This window comes from Armigeres subalbatus, chromosome 3 (assembly GCF_024139115.2).
Source record: "Armigeres subalbatus isolate Guangzhou_Male chromosome 3, GZ_Asu_2, whole genome shotgun sequence".
In the NCBI taxonomy this organism is placed as follows: Eukaryota; Metazoa; Arthropoda; class Insecta; order Diptera; family Culicidae; genus Armigeres; species Armigeres subalbatus.
The window spans coordinates 40,348,663-40,376,471 of record NC_085141.1 but is presented as its reverse complement, the minus strand read 5'-3'; the positions used below and the strand labels follow the sequence as shown (position 1 = coordinate 40,376,471).

General features: G+C 39.6%; 2 protein-coding genes across 11 annotated transcripts in view; one reads left to right on the top strand and one right to left on the bottom strand.

The window, feature by feature from the left end:
- LOC134224949 (serine/threonine-protein phosphatase 2B catalytic subunit 3-like) overlaps positions 1–27,746 on the top strand; it is a 194,118-nt gene extending 166,372 nt beyond the window's left edge. For 3 of the 6 annotated variants that reach the window (XM_062704618.1, XM_062704619.1, XM_062704617.1), the window contains exon 4: positions 22,890–27,746. In XM_062704618.1, coding sequence (XP_062560602.1) covers positions 23,466–24,995 — 1,530 coding nt within the window. In that variant the 5' untranslated portion in view covers positions 22,890–23,465 and the 3' untranslated portion in view covers positions 24,996–27,746. The remainder of the gene's footprint in view (positions 1–22,889) is intronic. The other 3 variants (XM_062704623.1, XM_062704622.1, XM_062704621.1) reach the window with 3 other exon arrangements.
- The window catches only part of LOC134224947 (G protein-activated inward rectifier potassium channel 3-like), a 494,447-nt gene that overhangs the window by 273,523 nt on the left and 193,115 nt on the right, over positions 1–27,809 (bottom strand). The gene's annotated exons all lie outside the window — the stretch shown is intronic.

Below are 27,809 nucleotides of genomic sequence, written 5' to 3'. Positions count from 1 at the left end.
CCCCCACTCGGCTGAGTCGGTCCGGTGCCCACGCAACGCTCGACCTCTACGTAACAAACCTGAGTGACCACGTCTCGCAGCCGGTTGTATACCAGGAGCTCAGTTCGGATCACTATCCGGTGGTGGCGGAACTGGGCTCCTCGGTCAATCGGCACCAGCAGTTACGGCGGAACTACCACCGAGTGAACTGGCAGCGTTTCCAGCAGTGCGTCGATAACACCGTCGACTACGAGGTGCGTCCGGAGACGCCGGAAAGTATCGACCGCCAGCTGTGCGCTATCGAGGAGGCGATCACGGCGGCCCGAGAGCAACACGTACCGACGGCTCGACAGGTAAGCAACTCCTTAAACATTGATACACTCACAAGGCCATCAAGGCCAGAATGGTGGACCTCAAAAATAACGACTTCTCGAATAAGATCCGCACTCTCCCAGATTATGCTAAGCCGTTCTGGAAAATGACCAAAACTCTAAAATCCAAGCCTCGGCCCATTCCACCTTTGATCCCACTAGACAATAATGGCTCTAAGGATCGCTTGATAACTCCTGCAGAGAAGGTCGCTGAAATAGGTCGTCACTTCGTCAGCTCACACAATCTTGGGCAGAACATCGTCAGTCCACACGAAGCAGCCGTCAACGAGCATGCTAACAACATCCATTTGATTCCCAACAACTTCTCGGAGGAGTTGGAGATCTCAGCTGACGAATTGACGGCCTATATCAAATCGTCGAAGAACATGAAGGCCCCAGGCTTCGACAGCATCCTGAATCTGGAGCTCAAACACATGAGTGCTCCGTTCTTTGAGCACCTCTCGCTGATCTTTAATCAGTGTCTCCGGCTTAGCTACTTCCCATCGTCCTGGAAGTCAGCGAAAGTCATCCCCATCCGGAAGCCTGGGAAGGATCCTTCCTCCCCCAAAAGTTATCGACCCATCAGCCTTCTCTCAGGGTTATCCAAGCTATTCATCATCGGTTACTTGAGTCTGCCGAAAATCTCAACATCTTGCTCGAGGAACAGTTTGGTTTCCGACGCGGTCAGTCAACTGTACACCAACTGACCCGAGTTACCAACGTCCTCAGACGGAACAAGTTTGTCTCGAAAACATCCGCCATGGCCTTACTCGATGTCGAGAAGGCATTTGACAATGTATGGCATGATGGCCTGGTGTACAAACTACAACGCTACAATCTTCCCAGCTACCTGGTGAAAATCATCAACAATTACCTGTCGGCAAGGACATTCCGGGTCTCAATCAGCGAAGCGAGTTCCAATGCGCACAACATCGTCGCAGGCGTTCCCCAGGGCAGTATCCTCGGGCCCCTGCTTTTCAATCTGTTCACCTCCGACATGCCAGAACCTCCAGAAGGTGGCATTCTGTCTCTGTTCACAGATGACACATCCATCGTCTACAACGGTAGAGTGATCAGAGCGCTAGTGGCAAAACTCCAACGAGGCCTGGATGCCCTGACAGAGTACCTCACCAGCTGAAAGATCTGTATCAACGCGGCGAAGACCCAGGTCATCATTTTCCCCCACTCCAAATCCCCTAAACTTGTTCCGCCTGGGGACTGTACAATCATCCTCAATGGCACGACTGTGGAATGGGCCAATGAGGCCGGCTACCTTGGCTTGACCCTCGACAGCAAGCTTATTTTCAGGCAACAGGTTGACAAAACGGTGACAAAGTGTAACGTCTTGTTGAAACTACTGTACCCTTTGATCAACCGCCGGTCGTCATTGTCCCTGAAAAATAAGCTTGCTGTCTACAAGCAAATCATCCTCCCTGTGATCGAATATGGCATGCCGGTCTGGGAGAGCTGCGCTAAAACCCACCACCTCAAACTTCAACGGGTCCAAAACAAATTCCTGAGGATGATCCTCAACACCCTCCCAGGACAAGAACATCCGAGGTCCACTGGCTGGCCGGAATAAAAACCTTACATGAACGCCTTGGTTAGTTTAAAGAAAAGTTTAGGGTCCGTTGCTTGCATTCGGATCAGGCTCCAATTAGGGCGCTAGTTCCAATCTAGGTTATCAAATTTTTATTGTAAATATTAGTGTACATAGTAGTTAGGTTATCAAATTTTAAAAACACACCAGCGCCTCCTAAAGGCCGTCATGATAGATCATATTAACACTTAAATAACAATGTAAACATAAAAATTTAAAATTGAAGTTGGAGGGCCAAGCCGGCCGAGCACTGTACATGTAGAAAAATAATAATTGTAGAACAGAAAATGATTAAATAAAGAAGAATTTTACTACTACTACTACTACTACTCCACGCACTGTCCCCCTAGCAGCACACATATTACACATAGGTTATTGTAACTAATTTGTGACCAAATTTAGTTTTTGGAAAGGTTATGTGAAAATCGTTACAGCTACGACAATAAAGCATTCTTTGCGTAGCTAGGGCATATTGCCCCAAGCCCCCCTCGACCTTTCCCCTATTCTTTTCTGCACACCGCCCACAGTAACGGCACAACGCACAGATCAGCTCAACTGCAAGGCCAATGGAGCGATGCGGTTCTAACAATATCCTTTTTTTCCAGTTCAGTAGGGTGTTTTATAGTTCTACTCACCTCATTCAAATTTCAGCTCTAGCATCTCTCTATTCGCGAAAACGCTGACTTTGAATGAAATTCCTAGTAATTGACAATCAATACAACTTCTTCAAACGCTATTCGGTAGAAAGACCAACAGTGCCAAATAAACCAACTGCACCAGCTTGTTGACGGATTGACATCGCACCGCCGCCGCCAGTGTAGTTCGCGTTCGCATCCACACCAGCAGCTCGAACGCATTAGCTACGGGCGTGTGGGAGAAAATGCCAAAAAAAGTTACCAAAAGACATTGACAAATGAAGTGTTTTTTTACAATTACCGCTGCTCTTTTGTTGTTCTACGCATTAGTGTCCCACATAAGCTCTCTTCAGAAAAGGTGAATTGTAGCCAGCGATAAAAGGTAGCATCGCGACTACCTTGTTTATTGACTTTTTGTATAAAAAAAAGTAGCATGAGACAAATATGCGTTAATCGGCAACATAGCGGTGTTGTATCAATGAAACGAAATTGGCTGGCCCGGGGCCAGCACCAAGCGACTACATGCCATTCGTTACAATGAATTATTGGCAGTGGCTGTTTTGCTATTCGCCGCTTCCACTTCCAGGCGCTATCGTATATGCGCAAATAGCCAGCGAAAGTTAACCGCAAGAAATTTGTATGGCGAAAGACATCTAACGCCGGTTTTCTCAAAAATAGGATTTTTTTATGAAATACTATTTGGTACCGGTTATGTAGGAAGGTGTCCGCTACTACGCCTACCAAATATTTTTTCGATGAAGGTGCTTAATTTTGAGAAATCGAACCTTAGATGCCTTTCGCCATACTGATTTCAGAAAGTTAACTCCTAGTGTGCCGCTGTAAGCACGCTCAAAGCAGGCGATTCATTGGCAACGCGACATTACCGTTTCATTAGGGCCTAAGTAGCAAATGTGAACAATAAGTTAATGAGAGCCGCTGTTCACGGATTCCTTCTGTTAAATTTCTAATCGACCACAATATAATTATTTTACTTTCGTCGGGAGGGTATCGTGTTTCGAGATTTACAAAACAAAAAAAAAACATGCATTTTTTTTTGCCTTGGGCAAACAGCAATGTCCGTTGTCGACATAGTGGTTGGAAAGGATACGACTGAAACAGGGCAGCTACCAGCATACCCAGCGCTTAGCATTCAACACAGGAATGAGATTGATATGTCTGACGGATGTGACACTTATTCGCGGGCCAACTTGGTACGTTGACTGTGCATTATTGCTGTTTGAGGACAGGTGTTTCTGAATGAATCTCATTCTGGCCGCCAAGACGTGTAGGTTTTAAATAAACATTCCTTTCCGCTACATACATCGAGAATCATACCACTGACCGAAGTGGACGTGTTTTCGAGAATTCGCGGCAAGTGGTCTGTTAAAATACTTGATACATATTGATACTTTATTCGCAGAAATGGTTTTTGCTTTTTAGACTCTGATACTAATATTCTTATTAGCAGCATAGAACTAAACATCTAATCCAACACAACGAGTGCACACGAAATTCCAAACCGATCGAGCTGTTGCGTTCCCACGCGACGATCACCCGAGCGCAGTAAGGAAAATCACGAGATTACGACTATACGCCCCATAAACAACATACGGTGCGATGTAAACAAATGCCACAAATAAATACATCAGAATCCAATGATGAGAACGCACATAGTCCTATATGTCATCATCGCATCGGTTTGGTTTGATACCCCCTGCCCAGTCATCGTCATCGTGGTAGACGACGACGACGACGACGCGATGTGACGAAGCGATGGATGGCTTCGCAAGTGAAGTGAGCGCGCGCGACGCATCAGGTGAATGACGACCAGCAAGTACGGAGGAACTGGGGTGGGATGGAGGCTACTAAACATGGTGAATAGAACAGTACTAGAGAAGTACCGACATACATACCACCGATATTGGGGAAGTAGGGGGAAACCGATGGCAGCGATAGGTGGTGGGAAAATGGGAGGCAGTCACGCCGCCGCGCCGCCCGCTCTTACCAACAGTTGTGGAGTGGCAGAGCTTCAATGAAGCAATGAAGCAACACGATGATGATGAAGCCTTTGTTTGGTGGAGCGAGTTATGTTGTGCGAGGACGTGTACCTATATTCTGTACATGCGGGAAAAACAGCTTGAACAGAGGGCCAATCAATCAATCAAAGGCATTATTCGCTGATATTTATTCATGTCCTCTCGCCGCACACCGCACGGGTGGTGTGCGCGGCAAGAACAAAGCGGACACAGGGCCCGGTGTATTACGGTCTGTCGTCGCCGTCAGTTCCCCGTGTTACACCGAATTCGATGGCCGTCAACTGGCGAGAGTGGATCCCTTTGAACACATGTTGAGAGGTTCACCGCACTTTACGGGATAGGGTTACTGGCCATTTGAAAGGATTTCATTTCAATAATGTTCTTTCATATTTATTATGTTTGTAGTAAAAAAAAGTTGAGCCAACATTCAGGAATGTCAGAAACACTCCGATGTGCACATTAGTGAGAATTAGTGTCAGTCACTATGAAATGAGAGATATTTCGTACAATTTTCTTCACAAGAAAATCTGTAAGCTAAGCATCACAACGTTCGAAGCACAAATTTTGATTCCTGGTAAACTTATTTTTTTGCTTGAATTTTCAAAATCACTTCAACAGAGATTTGTTGTCTTCATGAACCACTATTCCATCTTTGTGCCAGGTTGGTTCTTTGATGTTTTAGATTTCGATTACTGTCTGCAAGAATGTTGAGTAGGTACTGCTCCGTTGCAAGATGATTTGGTATCAATAGCAGTTCGAATGCTGTAGTGAAACGTCTTGTAACTCATGTCAAACCCATATTGGAATTGAGTTGAAACTATTTAATATAACTCTTTGATGTGCCCTGTGTGAAGAAAGCAATTCGAGCAAATGCATTCTAGTGCTGCAACGCACGTACTGAGCTAGACTTTTAAAATATTCAAAATTGACACAACAGAAAACGTTAAATTTATCTCGGGCACACCAAAGTATAACAAATCAGGTCTAGTTAAATACAAATATAATCTGATTTATAAAAAAAAATCTTTCTTTAAATTACCCAATAAATCCTTCAGAATCCACAGAATCTTTGAAACACAAAATCGGGTCGAAAACGTGATAAAACCGGGGTTAGACAAAATCGGGGAGTGACAAAACGGGTCAACACTGTATTTGTATGCTAAAACAGATTTTAATGACTGAGAATTCATCACGAAATCACGTGATAAACGCGTAATGCGTCATTGTGCACAACAAATATAACTTTTTTTTTTATTTTGGAAAAGTCTACGTCAACTTTAAGGGGACGAGGGGTTTTGAAAAAGTCTACGAAAGTCTACTAGGGCGGTTGAAAATGTAAAATTTTGTTAGACGTGATTTGTGCACTGCCCCATAAGTAAATCAGTATTAACTATGTCTGAGACTCGATTTGTGCAATTGCACAACATGTGAAAGATTTAGTTTGAAAATGTATTGCAGGGTAATCACTTCATTCATTTGTATGAAAAACAAATCTTACATGGGGGGGGGGGGGTAAAAAAACCGGAAAAATTGCTAACGTAATATGTGTACGGCCCCTAAGCTACGAAGGGCCTCCATCGTCCTCCGCAGCTCAGAAGACTAAGGCATTGCCGATCCTCCGCAAAATCAATATTAGCATTAGACAATTACAAAGTTTTCCACAAAATAATTTCTTTTTTCCACACAAATAAAAACTTTCCACGAAAAAATCAATAAAGACCAATAAATAAATATTAAAATTTCCATAAAGAGATATGAAAAAAGAATACAACTAAGAAAATTTTATCAATTTTATTGCTTTTTCGTATTTTTTTACGGAAATTTTATTACCTTTTATTGCTCTTTATTGATTATTTTGTGAAAATATTGCAACAAACGCAAAACTAGCCTAGAGTCTTTCCACGATGGCTTTGTCCGAAGAGGCTTATTATCAAAAAAAAAACAGTATCTCTAAAACACACACTACATGAAAGTATAGGTTTTCCTCATTCACGTAGCTGCATTTTCAAAATGTTCTATCGGGGGTAATTTTTCCATACATTTTTAGGGGGTTGAATCGGGCATCATTTGAGAATTCTGAGTTTGTACCAAAAATAGTGAAAAAAATAAAAATTGTTCTAGATCCCCCGATAGAACATTTTAGTTTACCCACTATATGAAAGAGGAGAGCATATGCTTTCGCGTGGTGGGTGTTTCAGAGATACTGATTTTTGAAAAATAATATCTCCCCATAGAGACACCGTGTTTCATTTAGACATACGAAGTTTTCAAAAATCGGTGTCAGACCATTTGGCCGAATGCCGTTTGGCTGAACTGATCGTTTGGACGAATAGTTAAAAATTGTTACCGCAGATTACGGGTAGCGAGTGACGTGTGAAATGGTAAGTGAGAAATGAGAAGTGATAAGTGTTTTCAAGAATAAGAATTGAGAACTGAGAACTTCTTTCTTCCTTCTTCTTCTTCCATTTCCTTCTTCATTATCCCTTCTTACTTCTTCCTTCTTCCTGTTTCCTTCTTACTTCTATCCTTCTTTTCCTTCTTCCTTTTACCTTTTTTCCTTCTTCCTTCTTCCTTCTCTCTTATTCCTGCTTCCTTCTTACTTCTGTCCTTTTTTCCTTCTTTCTTCTACCTTTTTTTTTTCTTCCTTCTTCCTTCTCCCTTCTTCCCTTTTACATTCTTCCTTTTTTTCCTTCTTGCTTCTTCCTTCTTCCTTCTTAATTGGTCCTTTTTCCTTATTATTTCTTCCTTCGTTCTTCACTCTTGCTTCTTCCTTCTCCTTTTTTTTCCTTGCTTCTTCATTCTTCCTGCTTCTTCTTTCTTCCTTTGTCCTTCGTCCTTTTTCCTTATTCTTTCTTCCTTCTTCCTTCTTTATTCTTCCTTTATCCTTCTTCTTTTTCCTTTTTCCTTCTTCCATCTCCTTTTCTTCATTCTTCCTTCTCCTCTATTCCTTCTTGTTCCTTATTCCTCCTTCCTTTTTTCTTATTTCTTCTTTTTTCCAACTCCTTTCTTTTTTTCTTCTTTCTCCCTTCTTCCTTTTTCTTTCTTTCTTCTTCCTTCTTTGTTTATTCTTCATTCTCATCTCACGCTTCGTTTATCCTACTATCTCGCTACTCACAAATAACTTCTCATAACTCAGTTAAAATTTTTCACATGTTATTTCTCACTTCTAACTTCCCACTACACACTTCTATTACTTCTTACTACTCACTTCTTCTTCTTTTTCTTCTATGGCTCTACATTTCTACTTGAAGTTGGACTGCTTTTCAACTTAGTATTCTCAGTTTTTAATTGGACGCTTTTCTATGCCCCCCATTGCATGAGTATCTATCATGAGTGGCAAGTACAAGACTCCAATCCGAAAACATACTAGACCGGACCGAGAAACGAACTCGCCATCTCCGGATTGGCAATCCTGCGCCTTTGCTCGCAAGACCCCGCTCTTACTACTCACTACTTACTTCAAATTTCTCGTTTCTCACTTTTTACTTCTACTTGTCGCTACTCACTAACCATTTTAAACATCTCACTTCTCACTTTACACTTAATAAGGAAACATATTTTAACTATTCGGCCAAATGGCATAAGGCAAAACGGCATTCGGCCAAATGACTCCAAATCCAAAAATCATGCTAGATTTCTACTTATTCTACACAACTAGTCTTACTGGCGTTTAATCATCTTTCTCTTGCACGCACACAAAAAGGATAGGATTTGTTTTCATCGGAAATCGCTTCGGACGCGTTCCCGATGAAAACAAATCCTATCTCTTCTGTGCGCGTGCATGAGAAAGATGTTCAAACTTCAGCAAGTCTTATTAGAGCGAGAACGAAGCGTTTTATCATAGCTCCTAGTTGGGGGCTGCTAATTATGTTTTTTTTCGCATTATATAGGGGAACTGTTCCGTTTTCCATCTCACTGAACATATCTAGACCAACATTTGAAAAGGGCGTAACAGCCAAAAATTATTCTTTCTGATTCTTCGTCCACATATAGAGCTATATATGCAGTCGAAGAATCAGAAGGAATAAATTTTGGCTGTTACGCCCTTTTCAAACGTTGGTCTAGATATGTTCATCTCATCGCGAAACAAAGAAACGCAGCACCAATTTCGGTTCTTATTGCTAGCGTGCTCACTGCTGAAAAGAATCACAAAAAAATAAACGATTCAAATTACTTTTTATTGCTTTACTTTTCGTGGGATGAATATCGGAGCTATGAGATGAAGTCCAGGAGCAGTAACCCTACAATTTTTAGCATTAGCATTGTTACGGTGTAATTCGTAGATTGGACACTAGTGATACTCATGTTTTACTTTTGAGATCCTTATCTAGAATGCTATTAGAAATCAAGAAGGTGAGTGGTCCTTGATTCCAGTCTTAAACAAAAATAACAAAAGCATAAGTATTACTACTCCTGGCCACGCCCATCTTCACCGTAACTAGGGAGAGGAAGGAAGTGTTGATGTGGTACTTACTTAATGAGAGGCCACCGGCTTAACGACACCCTCATTTTTGGAGTAGTCCTATAGCTTTTCGGTACAACTTTATTGTACGATAAGATTGTATAACACTTCACCGAAAACTACTCATTTTCGCGGTCGAACATTTCGCGGAATAACATTTGGCGGTTTGTAAATTTTCGCCGATTGAGTTTTGGCGGAATGCACCATTTCGCGGAATATTATAAAAGCTTAATGTTTATTCAGAACTTCCACAATTATTACGTGCGAAGCTTCACATGAGATTAACACGTTAAATCTTTTATACTTAAAAAAGTCGAAAAAAAATGTTTTTCCATAAATTTACTAGACCGAGTCCGAAGTTGAATCCAGCCTCCTTCAACATAATCTTGCTTGGCAGCCACGCATCTTCCCGCACATCTTAGGAAGGCCTCTAAGAATATGTAGAAGTAGTTTTCAAAATTTCAATTGCCCATTACAATTCTTTTATACTACCTATCTGGCAGATGGGCCAGATATAATGAAGTGATTATCTCCTCTCTTTACCGTGTTACGGATAGTCGTTTTTATGAATAATTCTTTATTTCTACCTTTCTCCTTACACCGAAAAAAAATGATTTATTTAAATATTGCATTACATCCTTCTTTCGCCTTGTAACGAACAGACTCTACCATTTAAAGAAGGCATTACCCTTTCCTTCGCCTTATACCGGATAGACGCGATCTTTTAAAGAAGGAATTATCACGGAGCTACTTCTAACGGCGTTGCAGTCTTGGATAATCAAAACGAATGTTTTAGATTTTTCCCGACGTTTCGATTCTATACCGAGTCTTCTTCAAGGGGAGAATTCTACGAAATCGTTTGTCGTTTAAAGGTACACATTTTGTTGGTGTTAATTTTTAAATAGTACATCGGATATTAAACTAAGTGAAACGAAGCAATTTTTGTAACAGTTAATTTCACTTAGTTGCTCACTTGATTCTCACTAAACTTCTATCTTCCCCGAAGGCGGTAACGGTTACCGTTAACCGTTAACCGTTAAATTCTCGGGTACGGGTCGGATTCGGGTTTGATAAAAAAAATATTCCGGGTCCTGGTTTGGAGGAAATTTACAAATCGGGTTCGGGTCGGGTTCAGGTTTGCTAAATGTGAAACCCGACCATATCTAGGGCAGACGCATCCATTCAAAGTAGGCATTATCCTTTCTCTTTACCGGACAGATGCGTTAATTCATAGAAGGCGCTACCTCCTTTCTTTTCTTTATACCGAGCAAACGTGTCCTTTTCAAGAAGGCATTGTTCCCTCACTTTGCGTTACATAACCGGATGTGGTCATTCAAAGAAGGCATTACCTTCTTTAATTGCATTAAACCACAATCCGAAAGAATTCAGCCCAGATGTAATTAAGCTGAAATCCATAAATATTTCAATGATAATTATTCTAACTGAATTCCGCCAAATGGCATTCCGCGGAATGATTTTCGGTGAAAAGGTACATTCCGCGGAATGTCGCACAGCAAAAAAAAATCCGCGAAATTGTTTTCGGCGGAATAGTATAGTATACAACAGTACGAAAAAGGTAAAAAACCAGATAATTGTACGACAATTTCCCGAAAACCAATTCCCCTAACGCAATTTCCCCGAATGCAATTTCTCCGAATAACAATTCCCCGAATGTAACATTTCCCCGAATGATTCTCTCTTCTTGCGTGAGATTGTCGATCCGGAGGTTACGAGTTTCATTCTCGGTTCGGACTGGGATGCTTCCAGGTGGGAAGTATTTTCGGCTCCTTGGGCAGAGTGTATCCATTGTACTTGCCACACTAAACATTTATGCAACTGACAGGCACGGGAAAGCTTTCAATAACTATGGACATGCTAGAAGTTGAACAACAGCCCAAGTTTCAGGTCAAATTTAGAACCTTTGAATATTAAGAGAATGCGCTGAAAGAAGGCAATGCTTTCTTTAAATAAACGCATCTAATCGGTATAAGGCGAAGTAAAGAGATATTGCTTTCTTTAAATGTATAATTTTGCTCAGTATGATGAACGTATCTGTTCGTATTGAAGCAAAGGGAAAAGATAATGTATTCTTAAAATAAAAGCGTCTGCCCGATATAAGACGAAGGGAGAAGATAATGCCTTCTTTAGATGATAGCAGCGCCCGGTATTAGGGGAAAGGAAAGCTACACCACATTTATCTAAAAAAAATTTCAATATGTTTAATAGAATATTCTGAAGAAAAAAACCCAGATTAATCCACCTAGCGGTGATGACGCCTTTCTCGCGGAAAAAGATAATAAATGTAGCCTTTACGCTTACACCTCGATGATGTACAAGAAAGGTAAAACAGTTACACCGTCTAATGTTATGATAGAAAATTTACACTAGTAGACAACAGATGGCGCTGCCAAAAGTTTCTCGAATTTCCTATGTTCGAATTTTGACTTTCGGACAATTTCATAGTACTATGAAACTCAACGAAGAGCATACTTACGCCTAAATGCGTGCAACACGAGCATCTTTATAGTACGATGAAACTCTTAATGGAAGCAAGCCACGGATAAACTTACATAATATATACACATAAATACTTACATAATATATACAGATAAACACATTATTGTTCTATGTGACTATGTCTCATCACTATTTTAATATTATCTATTTTTTGCAATTTGCAATTATTATGAAATTCAATAGTGATCAACAGCGTTTTAGTCTCCGTCGGATGCAACTTGTTGCAAGAAAATCGATTAAGAGTTTCTATGTGAAAATTTGGCTAATGTTTTTTATGGCATTTTGTGCACACACACACGCACACACATACACACACACACACGCACACACGGACAGACAGACATTTGTTCAGCTCATCGAGCTGAGTCGAATGGTATATAACGATATGGGTCTCCGGGACTTCTATCAAAAGTTCGAATTTGGAGTGAAATGATAGCCTTTCGGTACAACTTAGTTGTACGAGAAAGGCAAAACGATCCTCCTCAAAAGGTCATTGTGGTAGAGATATATTCCATCAAATAACGGTATAATAAAATTACATACCGTGAAAGTTACATACCGCCTAATGCTATTCTGAGAAAATGATTTCGGCAAAATGTTTTCCGGTTAAATATTATACATACATTCAATACATTTTGCTTAAGAAGGGATCTTATATATTTTTTCCCTATTCTAGCTAAACTCGCCTGCATCGAAATAAGAAAACCTATTTTAACTTGATTCTCATTCTCAATTCATTCATATCCATTATTTCGAGGTAACGCCTATTCCTGAAGGAGGGACCACATCTACCATTTCCATACTTCGCGAAAATGCCTTCTTATAAAAAACGGATCACAGCCCCTATTATATTATTTCGGGCAAATACGTGTTATTGAAGAAAGAATAATAACATTCATTATCTGAAGCCGGATCAGATTTAGGGAGGGGGGGGTGGCGTTTGGGTCCGTGGCCGGGCCCCCACCAATTTTATGTACCAAAACAAACCTTTTTTGTACGCACAAGCTGTCGGCCCCGGGGCCCCCCTTCCAGCTAAATCCGGCCCTGATCTGGAGAAACACCCATTTCTAAAGAAAGAACACATTTACCATAGCATTATTCCGAACAAATCCATTCTTTTTAAAGAAGGAATCACATTCACCATTGCCTCATTCCGGGCAAACGCATTATTTTCGTTTAAAAGGATTCACATCCACCATTGCCTATACTTCTCAAGAAGCTACATATACAGGACAGGATTTTGATTTCGAAGATAGGAAAAATATTTTCCAAAACGTTTCCAATCGGAATTGCCGTTTGCGATTCTACTTATTTTTTAAATAAATACAGCCGTTGTTCGACTATTTTAGAACATAAACTACCGTGGAAATCACTGTGCTCTGATATCTTTACAATTTAACAATACATTTTGGAGGATCAAGAACATCTAATACTACCAAAGGATATTGAGTTGATAATTGCGTTGCGTTGCGTGGTAACGGAGTATTTCGTAGATTGCATACTGATAGCTGTCATGTATATTCTTTAACTTTCTTACCCCAATTGCTTATGGATTACAATTTGGGATATAATAGCAACCCAATTGGAGGTCCAAAATGATAAAGCATGAAAGCTACCATTGCCGGCCACACCCATCTTCTCCGTTACTAGGGACAGGAAGGAAATGATGATATGACATCTACTTAACGAGAGGCCAGCGACTCACCGACGCCCTCATAGATGTCAAGGAGTTGGATGGTTGGTAGGGAATATAGTTTAGGAATATCATCATAAGCAAATGATATAAGTTTGTACAGACGTTGGGAGTGACAATGCTAAGAAATTTACGTCACTCCGTTCTCCATAGTGTTGCTTCTTCTTGGGGTGGGACAAGGTATTAGACTTGCCCTGGCTAATTAGCCTAGGTTTAAGCGCCAATACTCGCTCTCTGAAACGAGAAAGAAAAAAAAAATGCCCCTCCCACCTCCCAATACATGTCAATAGTCACTGCCCTTATTGGTTACAGAAGAAATTTCGGCAAAGATAAAAATCATAATTTTTGTCAACAAAAAATATATAGATACGAATTTTAACATCATTCTTAGCTGTACCACCAACAGGCGGTAGCGATGATCTTTCCCTAATGGATATGCATGAGTACTCTACGAGATGGACAAACACATGCTTTCCATAAACAAAATTGCCAAATAATGTAGAAATTGTCTTATATGTAACTTCTAGCTGCTATAAAAACTAGTAACAAATTGATTGCAATGGAACTATGATAATGTTTAAATATCCACCAAAAACTAATAATACATACTAAAAGATCAAAACATGATAATATCAAATTTTGAGATGAAAAAAACATGAAAGTATGAAGGAAAAATATGCATTTGTTATGGGCGTTCAACAACAGGCAAGAATTTCAGCGATTGGCATTTTCCACTAATATAGTTTAAATTATAGGAGCATGTACGCCCTAAACTACCACCAGTTGCGTCTTCGGAAATAACATCGCCACTCAAATGCTACTTAATGGAACTACATCAACTATTCGTGAATGTTTGAACATGTATTTTCTGTAAAAGAATTTTCATTAAAATGTTCACAATGTCCCCGAGTTCCCATTAGCATAATGGAAAATGCACTACCCTACATCATACGATGTATGAGTTTATATTGAAATTCTTCTGCTATTTCGATGACTCTCCAAACAAAAACATTTATAATTTTAGCTGCTTATGGACCATACAAAGCAGTAGAAAATCGGATCTCGCTCTGCATGCTTATCGAAACACGATCAAATTGCGCACTATTTAGGAGTTAGGACTGCATAAGCAAAACAAAATATTTCAAAGCACGCGATTGTTCTGGGTGCTAATCGAATCACGAATCATGCAGTAAATCTCGTAATCATAGGAAGTATTTAGATGTGAACGATGTTCCGTTGTTTGGATTCATAAGAAATTTTTTTTGAAAACTTACCGAATTTCTTTCAACGGACATCTCTCGGTTTCGATGCCAAGATAATGCTGTATTGAACCATCAGCGACATCCTGGCCCCTCGAGAAAGCATATGTTGAGCAGTTGATGAAGTACATTCCAACTCCAAACTCCCGATGTTTCAGTTCCATGTTCCTTTGGCGTCTAGATCTGCTAAGTATAGTCTTCCGTGCTTCATGAACCACATATATAACGGTGAACATCGTCGATTTTTTTTTCTTCTGACTAATTTTAGAATGTGCCGAAATCCATCGAATCATCAGCCAAAATTTTACAAGAAAATCATTGACAGCAGCTCGTAAAAGTAACGTCCACTTCGCACCAATGCTTACTTCGTTTTTTTTTTCTACCAAAGGATATTGAGTTGATAATGTACAATAAGACACTCCTAAACTGGACGCATACAGTCGATTGCGAAAATGTGTTTGCAATAGGAACTTTATTTTCGGGGAATTGTTACACTCGGGGAAATTGCATTCGGGGAATTGTCATATAATCACCCAGATTAATCCACCTAGCGGTGATGGTGCCTTTCTCGTTTTGTTCGGGTGAGTAATTTCTACGCACTTTTGGTATAAAAAAAAAGTATTTCGGCCATAACTTCTGAGCCCATAGACAGTATTCTGCGTCGAATGCAACTTGTTGCTACGATGCCCCGGTAAACCGTTATTATAAAATAAAAATGTCCATCAAAACCAAGTGCAGGGCTCGATTCCTGTGATAATTCTACACCTCTGGATCAATTTTTTAAAAAAAATCCCTAGGAGGAATCTCGAGAAACCTTGATTTTAAGTTTTTAGCTAAGAAATTTGAAAAGAATCCATATAAGAATTTAAAAAAAATATTACCAAAAAACCCAAAAAAAAACGTCCAGGAAGGTGTCCAACTAGTTTTTAGTCAATAAGTATTTGTTTCCGTTCATTTTTATTTATTTAGTTATTATTTAAACAGATAACACTGAATCAACAATTTGCCTTCACAATACACGGTTTGAGGCATCTCTCCATCCTAGGTTGCGCTCGCCAAGTCGTTCTGTAACTGATCCGCCCATCTCGCTCGCTGCGCTCCACCCCTTCTTGTATATGCCGGGTCGGAAGCAAACTTCCAGCCTTAGCTACCTTCTGAGTACTGGGTTCGCCGTAGAGCTGGGTGAGCTCGCGGTTCATCCTTCGCCGCCACACACCATTCTCTTGCACAACGCCAAAGGTGGTCCTGAGCACGCGTTGACGTTATTACAGCTATAAATATTTACAACTGACTTAAGTATGTTTTTGTATGGCTAACTTTTTAGAGTTTAGTATAAGTGTTCCTTTCCATGTTTAATAGCCATCGATTACTTATTCAAAACCATGCTCGAGTTTCAAAGAGCTGTATCATGCGTTACCCGTTCTCAAATTATTCAGATACTGATGATTGAAATATTAATTAGAAAATTGTTAATGTTTAAGTAGAGTAACTTATCGTGACGTAATCCGAAAGATCGACAATTCTTTTCAATCTAGCGCTTCCCGAGCAACTTGAATTAATAACTTCAAACTTGATGTGTAGTGGCGGAAATGAGCAAAAGTTCAATATTTTATCTTCGTCGTAGCCAGAAACCAAAAGAGTATGCACATAGCTTTCAAAATTCCTTCTTAGTCTTGTGAAATTTTCCTTGATGTTTTTTTAGGTTCTAGAGATATCATTCGATATGCCAGTTGAAAATCGTACTATTTTGCGACATTTTGTGAAAGTGCAATGATAAAGAGCTTTTCTTTACCGCCATCCTTGGAGTCATTACCAGCCCGATGATCCGTTTGCGGGGAATTCTCAGATAGTGATTTTGAAAAAGCTCCGTTAATTCCAATTGTTACGGCATCCCACGAAGATATAATCGGTTATATAATGCTAAACCACTACACTACTTCAAACAAATCTCGAAGCTGTCGGTTTCTTTCCACCAACTTCTTCCGTATACTCCAAGTTTGATCTTTACTTCTGATGCTCGAATACATTTTATCACACTCAAATTATGAAAAAAAAAACTTTAATCTAAATAGAATACTTATTTACCAAGGCTTTGCTCATGCTCAGAATGTTCCCGCCTTTGGCATTCAACAAAGAATCTGCAGCCTGCACGTGAATTCTTGAATGGTTCTGAACGAGAGGTATCATTCTTGAAGATAGACGACTTCAAGCCATACAAAAACATGCATAAGTCGGTTCGGTAAGTTTAGTCAGTTGCAAATATTCATAATTGTAATAAAGGTAACAAATGCAAACTGGTTTAAAACAACTTGGACCACTTTTTGGACGGCTTTGTGGGTATTTTGGGGATATCGTTGAATTAAAATGTTGATTCAAAAAATTCAAAATGTTGAGCAAATCGGTTGAGGGTAAGTGCCTAACAATGAGTGAGATTTTGTAAAAAAAAATATATTTTGACCATAACTCCGAATCCCACAGTCCGAATCCGCCAATTTTCAATACGAAACAATGGAACAAGATTCCGCGTCGAATGAACCTTGTTGCGAGTAAATCAGCTAAGAGTAAGTGCCTAAAAAGTGAGTAAGAATTTTTCTTGTAAAAAAATATATTTTGACCATAACTCCGAAAATGATAATAGGATCGCAGTGTGCCGCGCGCGAGTATTGACGTTTAAATATTTGCTCCCGTGATTTTTTTCTTCGTTCGGACCACTTAGCGGATTTTGTGCAGTTTCTTCTGAAAGTGAAAAGAAAATGCTCCATTCCAGCATTCTGGTCATTTTTGGATTGTAGGATATACGGCGTTGTTTTCGGTTGATTTTTGCATTGCGTGACGTTATCTCGCGATCCGTACGAAAGTTGACCAGTGCGTTTGGGGTCATAATCGGGGACCATAAAGACAGGAAACCGACCTGATCTAGCCACGGGAGCCGGAGTTTGAACCATTTTCCTTCCTTTCCGGTCAGGCATTAGTGCGGTGAACATTTCTTACCACTCGGTGGGTGCATGTGGGGCTTTTCGTTTGTACTAGGAAAAAGTCTCATTGTGAAACGAATTGATTTCTACGGTGTGGCGCGTTTTCCGTGGTACAGTTTTTCCGGTGCGACAAGGTGTGGTTGCTGTGGAGAAGTGTGTTTTGGCAGCTTTTGTAATAGTTTAAATAGTGTCATTTGCCGGTCGTGTGTGAATTTCGAACAAACACATGATCAGGAAAGCTTCTCTGTTTTTAAGTTTCTTTGACTTCAATAAATTTGACTTCAATACGGATTTCTTAAAAATTCGGTTACGTATTTAAATGAAATTATTTTTTGGTTTTTTAAGTGATTTCTACTATTTCTAAAAAGTTATTAAGTTATATTTATTTTAAGTGAAAGTTTGTTGAAGACAGTTATACCGGTTGATAGGCGGTGAGTTTGTTTCATCCTAAAATTCCTACATTTGTGTCCATCTTTTTCTCGCATTTTGTACCACCACTTGATAGTGTAGACGCTGTGGATTTCATGGACGAGCGGAGACACGGTTGAGTCATTTCGATTTACTGTGTTTTTTTTTCTTCCATTTTTTACACCAATTTAAAAAGCGGGTGGCCAGAAACTACAGCAAAGATTTGATTTGATTTGTTTATTTCTCCGTTAGCTTAGGACTACTGTCTTTGCTACATATTTTTACTATACAGGAAAGCAACACTTATCATAATATCTATTGAAAAGCATTGAAATGCTAAAACGCTCAATTAACTCTTGACTAATTAAAATACTATTTACAGCGCCTGAACACAAAGATTCTTTTTTTATACAAACCGGTAGTGAATTCCATAGGCAATTCTGCAAATCTATACATTAACAGATCAGTTGTTCCCTATATAGAAATAATTGAAATCAATTTCGATGCTAGTTTTCTTCATTAAGATTCTTTAAACAATTTTCCTATATATCAAATTGTTTTGTGAGAAAAGGTACGCGAACGGTGTTTTCGATTTTCATCTGTCGTATTTCCGATTCTCATTAAAACTAAATGAAAAATTCTTCAAAATTGATGGATGGAATACTAATTGTAATGATCCTTTGTAAAATTTAGTGATTATGATAGTGTTAATGAAGATTGTGTGAAGAAATGATGGGATTCTCCATCAAGAATTCATGTCTCAACTCAATAAATCGCTGGCTTCAACTCTCGCTGTTTTATTTTTCGAGGAGGTAGTGAAGGACGCTTTCTCAAGCCAACAAATGGGATGTCGTGACAGAAATTTGAATTCATGACTGACGATCCAAAGAAGCTGGAGTATAAAACGGACCCAAGAATTTGGTGAGCAAGTTCCAGTTGTTTCCATTAACCCTCTAAGACCCAAATGTTCGTATTTACTCCAAACCACTTTTTTTCTTTTAATAGTTTTTTTTATCCTCGGATATATTTTTTTGAATATGCTTATAATTTCCGAATTTCCGTCTTTTTGAAAGTCGTATGTAATTTTTAAATTTTCTTGTAATAAATTCGAGACCTAAGAAAGTATCATGTATAACCATATAGATCTCCATTACATTTAGTTGTGGATGAATTCTAAGCTTATAATTATTTACTTTCCAAAGCGATTGGAATTTAAACACCACACTAATTTTCCACATTTTTTTTAAAACTTGGATTCTCCAATTTAGCTTTAAATAACTTTAAATCACGCATCTAAGTCTATATTATTGAACAAAATCAAAATGAGTCATGAATTATGGTTATTTGAAAACTTAATAAATAAATACGGTACCCCGTCTAATATCGGTCTTGGGAATTAGAGGGTTAATTATATTTTTAATTTGATGTTTTATACCTCTTGTATATTGAAAACTAAATACGTACAGGGCATCGTTTGCTACTATTGCCGCGGATATTGTGGGAGTCCCAGGTATCCGGTTCACGCTCTAGTTGGCAACGGTGGCTCTTCTCGACCTTCTACTCCCTGAGTAGTCAATACGAATAAGGGCGTCCTTGTGATGTTTTGCTGTACCTGTTATGGATAGCTAGTGCATCCTCATCCCCTACACTCTCTGAAGACACTCTTGTTGCTTCAGCAGTGATTCCTTTTTACAGCACTAGTGTTCATAACAAAAAGGGCACCATTACGGAGCATGAGATATGATCAAATTATTCGTAGTACTACTTGATCAACACCCCCGGCTTGGTGAGGGATAGAGGATGACCCACACACAGACACACACATTTTGACCATAACTCCGAAAATAAAAAATCAGGATGCGGAAAATTACACTCTTCTGGATGTAGATGAATCTTTTCCAACAAGTTCGCCCTAAATATATGAAATTTCTATAGCTTTATGTCACGAAATCGTACAAATAGTTAAATAATGCAATAGAAATAATATAAGGCGATAATACCGTTTAAATTTACGCTCTTTTTGACATTTTGGCATTACTTTTTGCGTAAATTTCAACAACTTTTTGTATCTGTGTATGTACTCAAGGCTTGTATATTTAAGACAGCGCAACCCGTATTTTTTAAGAGACTAACCAGAAAGAGTACAGACATTCCGAAAGCTCCGAAAGCTTCGATCTTTCCAACGTGTTCAGCATTTTCTTGTATTTCATAGCAACCACATTCCACGCTTCTAATGAACTAGACTTTTTGTTGCTAAAGGAATGAGTAGCAGCAGTTATGCTGGTTGATAATCTTATCAAATATAATGAATCAGATAAAAGAATGTTAAACCATTTCAGCGAAAATCAAGGAATTCTTGTTAATCATTCCATTACAGCTAAGTGCTGTGTAACTAAGATGGGATTCGTTGAAACATGTTGTACAAAAGATTCTACGAGTGATGTTAGCCGTCTAACTTCGTTCGTATCCCAAGTTCCATTCACTTGGTTCTCTGTACAGTTTCGCGCGTTCTAGTCAATCACTGATTAGCAACAACAAACCCGGATGCACAAATTCTAAAGTACCTACAAATTAAGAGTCATCAGAAGGATTCCAAAGGTTGGATTTCAATAACTAATCAATCTACGAACCATGTCGCAATAAATAGATAAGTTCCAAATGATTTAACCTCCCATTTGTAAATCGCGCCGAACGCAATCGCCTTGATTTAACGGTGGAAAATTTATTGAAATACAGCCACAGTAAGTTTTTAACTGTATTTAGTGGAAAGTTTATTTTTTTCGATTGCCTTCGGTTTGAAGCAACACATGTGATACCTAGTCTGCGTCACGAGCGAAACGTATACGAATCTACGGAAGCATTCACCATTAGGTTTCAGTCCTAATTAGAATCCTTCAACATCATGTTGTTGGGCTGTTTTTTTTTCGAGTTCATCGATACGGTACCATCCGAGACACTACAGCAGCTATCGATAATGTTTGTTTGTTTGCTTGTTTGGGCTTTATCGGCTAATGATAATCGGTGACATTTTTGAATAAGTAAACGATTATGTGGGTGCAAGGGGAGTAGCGTGCAAAGTGGTCCTACCTTCATTCGCCTTCACATGATGATGTTTCTTGATGTGCAATGCGTTGAACCCATGTAATACAGAGTCTTGATTTTCTCTCACGCATGAGTAGAGGGGGTGTGTATCGTAGAATGAGTTTCTATGTCCCTCTATTGAAACCCTGACCTAGATTATTCCGACCAACAGGAGCGAAAGAATTTTTAGCAGCCTTGAACCGCGGTTAACCCAAATAGGGGGATCCGTTCCGAAAAATTCATCTGTGCTTATCTCGTTGTTTCCCATACGGACCGACGGACGTACACGATCGAACAATGTGATTAAATCGCTTAATACTATCGACAGACATATGATTTCCGCACAATGATTTTCGTATCACGCTGTACGCGTACAGTGACAAGATGACACACATCTTTTATTTCCACCGTTGTATCTATTTGACAGCTTGTTTTGAAACTGATTCTACCGCTTTCCAAAACAAAACTCCAAAACTAAAATTTATAGAAATCATAAACTGTAAAACGTCATAGTTTTTCAATTCTTCGTATAGGTATTTTAGCAGAAATATGCGAGTTCTTGCAAATATTCCGCAGGGAAATTATTTATGCGGGCGCTAATCACTCTATTCTATGGTTTGGGGTGGTTTCAGTGCAAACGGCACTGATCGTTTAATTCATTGGATATTTTGAAGGATACAGCTAGCACCGTTCAATTGGGTCATAGATCCTGCAACAGGTTTATTCGGAAACGGAACTCCGGTTTCAAACACTTATTTACTTCGAGCTGACTACCGTTTATTTCTGCACTCAACTTTTACCTCCACGAGATTCTCCTCTCCTCTCTCCTCCCTCCCTCTCCAAACACTACTGATCAAATTTTGATTTTGTCCAAAACATTCTTCCCAACTAAAAAGTAGAAGCTGACTAATAGCAAATCAAAGACCCCGCATCCTACCCAAACCCCAGACCTCATTCCAATTAAAACCCAAGGGATCCTTGCACAAAATGTTCGAAATCAAACGATAAAGAAGTCAAACCTTTGAATATCATACAAAAGTGACGGTAGATCTTCCCGGAAACAACCCAAGAACTGGCAAAATCAGAGCGTAATTGTAGCAAATAATGGGCTTACGAATAATTATTTTGCCAATGTTGTGAAAAATATCATCCGGAATTGCAGAAAAACGAATTTTACTCAGTCAGCTTGCAAATGTTTGTTTTTATTTCATATGTCAAACGGCGTATTTGACATTTCAAAACAACAAATTATGTTCTGTTTCGTACAATACAACGGTCGCAGGGCAGGGTACGGAAATCATCGTGCTATCGTGATACCAGCGTGATTCTGGGTGACAGACATATGATTTTATGCTGTACAGTGATATTGGTATCATATATGTGTCACAAGTATAATAATGCACGCTCGCATTTACCTCGGCATGTGTACAGTCAGTGCCCATTGAGGCGGCGCGGCGGTGCCTTCGCTACACGTGGTATATTACAAGCGAGCGAGTGTGAACAATCTAGTTAACATTAACTCGGAACCATGAGCCGCCACCACCGCCGCCGAGTCCTCGGATGAAGAACACGCGGCTTGCTATGCTTACAATAAAATGCATTTGTGTATTTATGTTCAACAAACTAAAACATTCTTTAGCGATTTATGTGCTCGTATGTTAGGTAGGAAATTATGCCACCTTTTAAGGTAGTCAATTGTTCATTGTTCTGCGAAAATAATTCTAAAGAATTATTTAAGTCTGATTAGTTCCATAAATCTTTCGATAAATTTCTCTGCATTAAATTTACCTTTTTCTCAAACTTATTTTAGTTCTAAATCAATAGAAGCGCAGGATAGTAATGAGTTCCTTATCTCCTACAATCTTTCTTTCAGACTGACTTTAACGAAGGGCAGCAAGCGGATTGACTGAAAACACTACACAACCAAACCAAGAGCGAGCTTGGACAACCCCAAAGCCCGTAGGACCTCTCCTAGATTGATGGCCGCGACGCCATACTGAGAGCTGTCGACGTTTCCCGTACGAGCTAGCAAGCTACCAATCAACCCGGTCCCAGTAGCAGGTGTACGTACGTCAAGGCGTAGTAGTGGTAGTGGAGAAGCTGAAATCAGTTCAGCAAGTGCACGTAGTAGTGGTGTGAGCGGCGAGAAGCGCCTTCTTCCTGGCTGCGGGCAGACAGCGACAACCAATCGTGTAGCTTTCGACTGGGTCGAAACATTACGAAGAAAAGGCGAACAATTTTAGTCGGAAACTGTAATAACTTAAACCCATAAACAAACAAACAGAAACACTACTTAACTATTGTTTAGTCGTCTCTCTCACTCACAAACATACACGCATACCTTAGCACTCACACAGTAAATCGTGAATCTAATATTATTATATAAATATCGAATCGGAGTAGTAATTGTATAACACATATACACACACACAAAAACACAGATTGCAAGATGTCTTCGCAAACGGCAAGTCAACAACAATCAACCAATGCAACACCACAGCAGCAGTCGGCCGGCTCGGGAACCGGTGGCAACGACCGGGTCATCGACAGTGTCCTGTTTCCACCGAAACACAAACTCACGATCTCCGAGGTGTTCGACTCACATACCGGCAAGCCCCGCCCGGACGTCCTGAAGCAGCACTTTATCCTGGAAGGTCGAATCGAGGAGAATGCCGCCCTGAGGATCATCCAGGAGGGTGCCGCCATCCTGAAGGCGGAGAGCACGATGATTGACATCGAAGCCCCGGTCACGGTGTGCGGCGACATCCACGGACAGTTCTACGATCTGATGAAGCTGTTCGAGATCGGAGGCTCGCCGGCGTCTACCAAGTATCTCTTTTTAGGCGATTACGTCGACCGTGGCTACTTTAGTATAGAGTGCGTACTGTATCTGTGGGCGCTGAAGCTGTGCTATCCTACCACACTGTTTCTACTGCGAGGCAATCACGAGTGTCGGCATCTAACGGAATACTTTACCTTTAAGCAAGAGTGTAAGATTAAGTACTCAGAACGAGTCTACGATGCGTGCATGGATGCGTTTGACTGCTTGCCCCTGGCGGCACTAATGAATCAGCAATTCCTCTGTGTTCACGGTGGTCTCTCGCCGGAGATTCAGGAACTAGATGACATCCGAAAGTTAGACAGATTCAAAGAACCACCGGCATTCGGACCGATGTGTGATCTGCTGTGGTCTGACCCGCTAGAAGACTTCGGAAACGAGAAGAATTCGGACTTTTATTCGCACAATACAGTGCGTGGATGTTCGTACTTCTACAGCTACAAGGCGTGCTGTGATTTCCTGCAGAACAACAAGCTCCTATCGATCATTCGGGCGCACGAAGCGCAGGACGCTGGCTACCGTATGTACCGCAAGAGCTCGACGACCGGTTTCCCCTCGCTAATCACAATCTTCTCCGCTCCAAACTATCTGGATGTCTACAACAACAAGGCGGCCGTGTTGAAGTACGAAAACAATGTCATGAATATCCGGCAGTTCAACTGTTCACCGCATCCGTACTGGCTTCCAAACTTCATGGACGTCTTCACCTGGTCGCTGCCATTCGTCGGCGAGAAAGTCACCGAAATGCTGGTTAACGTACTTAACATTTGCTCGGATGATGAGCTTATTTGCGAGGGCGACGACACCCTAGAGGAAGCGAACGCCCGCAAGGAGGTCATCCGAAATAAGATCCGCGCCATTGGCAAGATGGCTCGTGTCTTCTCCGTACTGAGGGAGGAGTCTGAGTCAGTGCTCCAACTGAAAGGACTCACGCCAACCGGTGCCCTGCCATTAGGCGCTCTCTCCGGCGGCAAACAGTCCCTTCACAACGCCCTGCAAGGCTTCTCACCCAACCACAAGATCACATCGTTCGCCGAAGCCAAGGGACTGGACGCGATCAACGAGCGAATGCCACCGAGGCGGGACACGACACCGACGCCCAGCGACGAAAAGTCCATATCGTTAACGGCACCCAAATAATCAGCTTAGTCGTCCTATCGGAACAGTGTGAAAGCAAAACACAGCTAAATCCAGTTCAGCGCGAAACAGCATAGCTACACACCCACATCCACACAAATAAAAAAAAACATAAATACATCGCCCAGAGTTCACACACACAGAGACACGCGCGTATATGCATATAAAATAATATTATAATTGAAGCTACTAAAAGGAAAAAAAAAAGTCACAAGAAAAAAACAACTATTATAATAAATTATGTGAAGGAAATTAAAAAACTAACTTAAGTGAGCCCATCAATATCTTGAACAGAGCAAATCGAAACTACAACCAAACCAGACTTAAAATCAGGCTTCGTTCCCTCTCTAGCAAACGGTCAAATCAGAGCCCTCATCTCACACACAAAACAGCAGCCCAAATCACAGTGGACTGTGCCTTTGTGATCCAAGCAAAAAATATTGACATTTTAGGCGGTCGAAGGAGGCTTTGCGCGCACTGTTTTCGGTTTTGACGAATTGCCCTACTTTCCTGCACCCACGCCCCTCCTTCATCACATATTTTCGCATTTCACAACAAAACCAAATAGATATGAACACTTCCTTCACGATTGATGATCACAAGACAGCCAGAGGCAAACGTTTTTTCGGGTGAAAATGGTTCAAGTTACAGAAGAAGGAAAAGAATATTATTAATCGAATTATTGTTGATGTTTTCTAGCTAAACCAAACGAACAAAAGCAAAACAAACAAAATCAATGGAAATAGGGATTGTTGAGCAGCCCGCGACGATGGTGCGATAATACGATGTTAGGCTTGTGTTACAGAATAAACGAGCGCAGAATAGAGAAGCATTTTTGTTGCCCAAATAATCACATTTGTCAAAAAATGTTAACCCATTGAATTTATTTGATTGAACATGGCAATGAATCGCATAACGCACATAACTCAATAGCAAAAAAACATTTAAAACAAACAGTGCGTCGGTGACATTTGGTGACGATGAGCATCGTTCAAGCCAAAGGTCTCATATTGAAGAATAAGGTCTCACTATAGCTAAACAAATACTCTGTCCGGTTTCCAAAAATTCTGCTTAACTAATATTCTGTCTGAAAATAATTATTCATCAAGTGCTTGAATTATTATCCCCACCTGTCATTAACTGTCATTGCTCCTTGACAATTAAAAATGCAAACACTCGTAAACATAATCCCTTACCGTTAACTCCGCAGGATTAAACATAAATCCTGAAGAAATTCGAGGAATGCCAGAAAAAAGTCGAAGATCGTATGCATTGTAACTAACCCAACACTCGTTTTTTGATATAAATGTGATTGATTATTGATTTACCTTTTATTTCCAATCGTAATGACAAACGACACGCGAATTTATTCCACAAAAATGTCCAGTACGACCCCGAATGCAAACATTTTGTACACTAAACCGTTCCATCCCTCCTTCCTTCATTATCAGACGACTTACAACAAGGTGAACAAAAAAAAATAAGATTGGAACAAGCTTAACACTAATCAAGTAAGGGTAAAATATATATTTAACAGTGAAACAAAGGCGATTGAGAAGAAAGCAAATCGGTAGATAAAAAGAACACAGTATAGAAATTACGAGAGAATGAGTAGCGTCTGAAGCGGGCAGAAGATAACAAGAAGAAAAAAAACAGTAAAACAAGTTAAGTCATAAGTGTATAATTGATTAATGATTAAGTAAATTAATTTAACTGATTATGAAACTGAAGCAGAGAAGTTAATAGAAACAGGAGCGAAACCTAGAGTCGAATGAAAGGCGAGAATTTAAATTTAAAAAGAAATATAACAAAAGAGGAGTAATTATTGTCATATTATTAAATCTATTACGATCATTGAAAACAACAACAAGAGGGAAAAAAGAAACAAAACAAACAAGAATCTTATATTGAAGCATTGAATTCAAGAAAAACAAAAATTGTGCATCAACAAAACAAAAAAACTATGAAAAACTGAAGCAAATAGCGGAAAAACGTGAAACATTTTCATTATTTTAAAACAATTCTCTTAATTGAAATAGTAATATAGCTCATTAAGACAAGAAGAAAAAACAAAAACATCATTGTGTAAGCAAAACAAAAACAAAAGATAGAGGATTAATAAGTGAAAAAACTTCCCTTCCCGTGTTAATACAACAATATTTGCGTGCGCTTTTCTCTCATCAAAACTAAATCGACGATTTAAAAACCTTTAACGAAAAGAAAAAAAAACACAAACAGCTAAACTATGAAAAACTACTTTTTACTTAAATCCTGGTTGGAATTTCTTTACGGCTAAGTTTTATCATTATTTGTAATATTTTTATTCACCTGTTGTTATATTAGTAATAAAAAAACGGAATATTTATGTTTAATGATAGATCTTTTTCCGAGGATGAAGAAAACACATTGTTATAGAGTAATTTAATGTGAACAAGAAAACAAACAAAATCCCAGAAAATATTTAACAACCAGTGCAGTGCAACCCTTTCTCATTGTTTCGTTACAGAGAAGCAGACAAAAAATACAGAAGTAATAATGTAACCGCAATCCGAACTAAGCTAAAAGTAAATAATGAAAATCAATTTTTATACCACTTTCTCTAAGACATAAAAAAAATCAATGGAATATTAACTAAAACCGCAACAAAACAGTCAAACAATGGAATAAGGATTCACAAGAAACTCTGTCATCAAACTCTTCTTAAGAATCGTAATAAAAGTTAAAATTTGTTCTTCTATTCTAAAACAAAGCAAACGTGTCGTTTTTGTTTTATTTCGTTTTCAAATTCCTTCCACTCGATCACTTACGCGCACACAC